This window comes from Suricata suricatta, chromosome 6 (genome assembly GCF_006229205.1).
Source record: "Suricata suricatta isolate VVHF042 chromosome 6, meerkat_22Aug2017_6uvM2_HiC, whole genome shotgun sequence".
NCBI classification, from domain to species: domain Eukaryota; kingdom Metazoa; phylum Chordata; class Mammalia; order Carnivora; family Herpestidae; genus Suricata; species Suricata suricatta.
In genome coordinates, this window is record NC_043705.1 from 135,111,457 (window position 1) to 135,117,456 (window position 6,000).

Consider the following 6,000-nt stretch of genomic DNA (forward strand, 5'->3'; position numbering starts at 1 on the left):
CGAAACGACTATGTGTTGTATTTGAACTCCTGCACCTGTTTCAGCTGGGGGGAGAGACACTCAGGGATAAGATGGGTCCGATGCTGTCTGTGCTAGGGAGAAATGTAAAGCAGCGAAAGGGAGCGAGGGTACAGTGTTCAGGGGAGGCGACACGGGAGGTAAATCTTGATGAATTCTGGGTCATGCGCCCCTAACCCTGCTGCCTGCCGCCTTGCAGGCGCACGAAGCCGTCATCCGCGGCCACTACCCGGCCCCGGAAGAGAACCTCCAGGTCCTGGCGGCCCTGCGGCTGCAGTACCTGCAGGGGGACCACTGGCCACATGCCTCTGTGCCGCTTGAGGACGTGTACTCCCTGCAGAGGCTGAGGGCCCGCATCAGCCAGTCCACCAAAAGCTGTGCCCCGTGTGAGCGCCTGGAGAAGAGGCGGACGAGCTTCCTGGAGGGGACGCTGAGGCGGAGTTTCCGGACGGGGTCCGTCGTCCGGCAGAAGGTCGAGGAAGAGCAGATGCTGGACATGTGGATCAAGGAGGAAGTCTCCTCAGCTCGGGCCAGCATCATTGACAAATGGAAGAAGTTGCAGGGAATGAGCCAGGAACAGGCCATGGCCAAGTACATGGCCTTGATCAAGGAGTGGCCAGGCTATGGGTCGACGCTCTTTGACGTGGAGGTGAGGACTGCTGATTCTTCTATTGACTGGCCTAAGCGCCTACGTTGGTGTGGCCTTGGCCTATTACTTAGGCTGGGGGTGGGGCAAGATGGAGCCTTTGTTCTCTCACCCCTTCCCCCGCCACCATGCCTTACCATTAACACACCCTCTCCTCCACCAAGAAGTTTAGTAGTAAGTGCTTTCACAGTATTAGGAGTGAATGGAAAATTAAGACTTCACCTGTTCTTAAATAACTTCTGTTTTTTCTAATGGTTATTAATTCTGAGACAAAGAGCACTTGTGCATGTGGGGGAGGGGCAGAGACGGGGAGAGAATCCCCAGCTGGCTCCCTGCTGCCAGCACAGAGCCCAGTGCGAGGCTCAATCTCACAAACCATGAGATCGTGACCTGAGCTGAAATCAAGAGTGCGATGCTTAACCAACTGAGCCACCCGGGAGCCCCTCTCTTCTTTATTATGGAAGCTGTACATAGATTGGTGGTAAAAATCTGTATTTCAAATTAGAAAGAAAATTTTTGAATTATGTACATATAATTAGAAATTTTGGATACAGTTGACCCTTGAACAACGTTGGGTTGGGGGCGCTGTTCCCGGGGCAGTTGAAAATAGGCATATAACTTTTGATTCACTAAAAGCGTAACTGCTAATAGCCTGCTGATCGAAAGCCTTACCAGTAACATAAACAGTCGGTTAATGCATATTTTGCACGTTATATTTATTACATACTATGTTCTTACAGTAAAGCTAGAGAAAAAAGGTCACTGAGCCAATCATAAGAGGATACGTTTACCATCCTATAATGTTGAGATCCATGTATCAGCGGACCCTCGCAGTTCAAACCCATGTTGTTAAAAGACCAATTATACTTGGATTTTACATTTGGTTTCTCCCCCATCACTGGTTCAACGGAAGAATTTGTGTCACACTGGGAATTTTGCTATTAGCATTACCCATAGTGATTCATACCGTTATTTTTTCCCCGAAGAAGACCATATACTAAAGGAAAATCTTACCAATGGTCTAGATCAAGGCTTGGCAGTCTGGACCAAATCCTCTCTGCCTTCTTTTATACTGTTTTAGCGGAACAAGAATATTCCTTCCTTTCTCTTCCCTCTGGCTGCTTTCACACTAAAAAGGTGGCCATGACAGAGACCACGTGGCCCACAAAACCCAAAATAGTTACTCCCTGCCAGCCCCTGGTCTAAATAAGCTTTCAGTTTTCTTTCAGCATGTTTGGTATCTGAAGACTTTCTAAATGAGGCTTTATGGAGATCTCCATATTGATTATCTTTTCCAAGGTGCCTTCATGGCTTTTCACTGGATTCTATCTTTGGTTTAGTTAGTTCAGTTAGGGTTGTTTTTAGGTGAAAATCAGATGCTTTGTACAACACCTCTTCTAAGTGTCATTTATATATATCACTCCCTTTTGTTTTTTGTTTTTTTTAATTTTTTATATTTATTTTTGTGAGAGCATGAGTGGGGCAAGGGCAGAGAGTGAGGGAGACATAGAATCGGAAGCAGGCTCCAGGCTCCGAGCTGTCAGCACAGCGCCTGACATGGGGCTCAAACTCACGAACCGTGAGATCATGACCTGAGCCGAAGTCAGACGCTTAGCTGACTGAGCCACCTGGGCGCCCCCCATCCCTCCCATTTGTACTGGGTCCCGTCAGCCCGGTGTCCTCATCCCTCCATCAGAGCTCTTGTTTCCAACACCAGTCCACACAGGGAAACCTGTTACCAAACCAGGGATGTTCCTGTCACCACTATGTACGCAGGAGGTCACTGCTGCCTCTGGTCACGAAACCTGTTTTTCAAGAGAAGCCAAAACTGCTAGGCATGGAGTGATTTGGAGAATTTCCCTTGATCCTAGATTTTGTATATGAAGACTAATTACCCAAAGGAGGATTGGAGGAAGAGCTAGAGATAGGACACTGGCTTAGGCTGGTGGGTTGGGCAGGGGCAGCCACCTCCGAGAGCTAACCCAGTGAGGAGGAGAGTGATGGTGTCCACAGGTGGGGTCAGAGCACGATGTTTGCATTCACCGAGTACGTTTTCCCAGCACCCAGGGCGGGTCAGCCAGTCGGAAATCAACCAAGCCAGCCAAGGAGATGCCGTATCCCTCATCAGTCCCCCCGGCACACACACGCCTTGGATGGTCTAGTGTTCTGCATACGGCGCTTGGCTCTGCCTCTCCGGTTCCTAATTGCCTTGTGGTCTGACTCTTGCCCGCAGTGCAAGGAAGGCGGCTTCCCCCAGGACCTCTGGTTGGGCGTCAGCGCGGATGCGGTCTCCGTCTACAAGCGTGGGGAGGGAAGACCGCTGGAGGTCTTCCCTTACGAGCACATCCTCTCTTTCGGGGCGCCGCTGGCCAACACCTACAAGATCGTAGTCGATGAGAGGGAGCTGCTCTTCGAAACCAGTGAGGTAAGAGGCAAACCAAGGAAACGGCGTGTGGCCCTGACAAAACAGAAAAATGGCCTCCCATTTCCTGGGGCCTTTGAGTCATTGTGTTTTGCTGTAAAATCTATGAAAATAGAGCATGGCCGACATCCAATCTCAGATTTCTTCTGTGTTTGCCGCAGAGAAATTTGGTTTTGTTTTATGAGCGGGTCTTACCCATGGAGGAAAGGGGAAGGGAGTGACACAGATGTCCGAATCTACAGAGCCTGGCACTAGAGCCTTCTGCCGATCAGCTGATGATTACATCAGAGAATCCCAGCTGGCAGGAGTGAGGGCCATGACCACCCTGGGCGCAGCTAATTCTGGCTCACAGACTCGCAAAAAAAGCCTTTAAATGTGTGTGCCATCTGCTGTAAAGCCTAAAACATAATCATCATCACGATGAATCCAGAATCCTAGTAAGGGCTCCGATTAGGGAACTGCGAGTGAGCAAAGGCAGACAACGGACATGAATGACCTGTTCGGCCTCTGGTGTGAAGTGACGGAGGGGAGCCCAGGGGGGCGCCCAGGGTGCTGGGAGGCAGCAGTCACCCCAGGGCTGCTGTGCAAGAGGCGGACGAGGCTGGCGGGAGGCGAGCAGTGCCACGGAAGGAGGGGGGAGGGCCCTGCCTGGAGGGGCCCAGGCGCCCGGCTGCCAGCTCTGGTTGACCCCAGGGTGCAAGAAGGAGCCACTCTGGGGGGTCTCTCTGATGGTGCCTGATGTAATGACCATGATTTAACCAACCTGCATGGGTGGTATCGGGCAGGATTCAAAGGCAGGAGAGAGGAGGGAACTGGAAGAAGGTGAGGACACTGTAAGAGGGCTGCAGGCCAGCGCCAGAGGGACAGGCCCCAGGGCTGGTGCTGACTGCGTCATGGGAAGGAGCTAATACGAGGTATGACTTGTCCGCAGGCCGTTGAGCCTCTTTCTGTTCTGCAGCCGCATCGTGAGGAGCTGACTACAGTGCAGTGTTCACAAGCTGTGCTCGTGGGCTCTGTCATTTACCAGCATTTTTTTTAATGTTTGAGAGCGAGCATGAGCCAGGGGAGGGATGGAGAGAGACTCCCAAGCAGGCTCTACACTCTGTATGGAGCCTGATGTGGGACTCGAACTCCTGAACCACGAGATCATGACCTGAGTGGAAACCAAGAGTCGGACGCCTAACTGACCGAGCCACCCAGGGGCTCCTCATTTACCGTCACTTTAAGTGGAGACAGTGATCCCAGCCCTGATGATACCCACCGACTTTAGTGTCCTCGGGCGGGTTTATTTTTCCCTGTGTAAAATCTGACAACCAGACAGCTGGCCAGGTTGTCATTTTTGTGCAGAAGCGCCACCAGGTGAGGCACACTGTACTCGCTGAGCTCTCGGCCTCCTACAGAACTGGGGGGGCGGGGGGGCCACCCAGGCCAGACTCTGACTGTGTGCGTTCCGATTCCCCGGGGCAGGTGGTGGACGTGGCCAAGCTCATGAAAGCCTACATCAGCATGATCGTGAAGAAACGCTACAGCGCCTCGCGTTCCGTGAGCAGCCAGGGGAGCTCCAGGTGAAGGCGGGAGGGACTCAGCGTGTCTCTGGCATCCCAACGGGCCGCCCTCTGGCCTCGGCAGCGAGGGCAGAGCCGCCTCCGCTTTCTGGAAGCCCCTCGTCGGAGGGAGGCGTCTCCCAGGGCCCCTCTCGCCCTGTCGACCTCCGCGATCCTGTTATTAAGCTGTCAACCTTAACAGTCCGCCCAGTTTCGAAAGCTTTACTACTCTTAGATGACACATGCCTTAAAGCAGAGAGGAAAAAAGCCCCCACGCTGCCACCAAAGCAGCCAGAAGTGCCTTAACGTGTGGAACCAACACTAATTGACCTTAACTGTGCTACTGAAGGGAGATGCCCCCCCCAGCCCGTCTGCGGGGAGACTTACAAAGCTTGGTGGGGGGTGTTCATCAATTCTGCACTAACCTCCCAGCCTGATTTCCCGACTCGGAGGGAGGGTGAGGGGGTCGGGAGGGAGGACCGAGGGAGCACAAGGGGACAGGATATTTTAGTTGGAGTGCTGCTGGCAGCCTTCCTCATGGACGTATATTAACTTTTTTTTTTAATTTCATCTTTCAAGTCTGTGTGCTTGCCTGTGCGTCATTGTGTTCATAAACCCGTCACTTTAATCACTGTCTCATGAGCATTAAAAGCAAAGGGAAAAAGGATGTGCAATGGTGTAAACTGTATATTTTAATAGTTCAGAGTTCTAGCCTTTGGTGGTTACTTTATAAGATGGTTTAATTAACACACCAGAATCCTGGATTTTCCTATCTTTGCTGTATTTTGAAAACCACATTTTGACTCCGTTGTGTTTCACATGTAGCTAAAGTCTGTGCTCTGTGTCTGCTGTATTATAAACAGATATGCAGCCTATACAAATAATTGTATTTATACACCACTCTTCAACAGCTGGCTCCAGTGCTGTTTTTAGAACTATATGAAGTCATTTTGGGAGTCTTTAGTTCCTAAAAAAGATTTAAGTTAAAAAAAAGTTTCTTTGAAGGTTAGTCTGGATCGCTCCGGGTAGATCACCCAATAACCTCGATGGACACGGCGGGAAGACGTGAGCGAATCTTCAGTCAGGGAGGACCCTGACAGTATAAACGCTGAGGCTTTAATATAATACATCTTATCCCAAGTTTATAATGGTAGTCTGACCAGGTGCCTGTAAATAAATCAGTGTTTATGACCAGAAGAAAAGTAATCTGGTCTTGGACTTTTATTTTTATATAGAAAAGTTGTAAAGACTTAGGCCAACTAAGTCTTCCCGCAAAGAAAAAAAATTGCCTTATCCCTTTTGGGACAGCCGTGCGAAATCATTGTCTGTTGGCTCAAAGGAAGTCTGACAATAAAAGCTATTAGCTCTCA

General features: G+C 50.6%; 1 protein-coding gene across 1 annotated transcript in view; it reads left to right on the top strand.

Annotated features, from left to right (window-relative positions):
- The window catches only part of MYO10 (myosin X), a 227,099-nt gene extending 221,099 nt beyond the window's left edge, over window positions 1–6,000 (top strand). Inside the window, exons 39-41 of the mRNA XM_029941062.1 lie at window positions 218–667; window positions 2,898–3,089; window positions 4,554–6,000. Coding sequence (XP_029796922.1) covers window positions 218–667; window positions 2,898–3,089; window positions 4,554–4,655 — 744 coding nt within the window. The 3' untranslated portion in view covers window positions 4,656–6,000. The remainder of the gene's footprint in view (window positions 1–217; window positions 668–2,897; window positions 3,090–4,553) is intronic.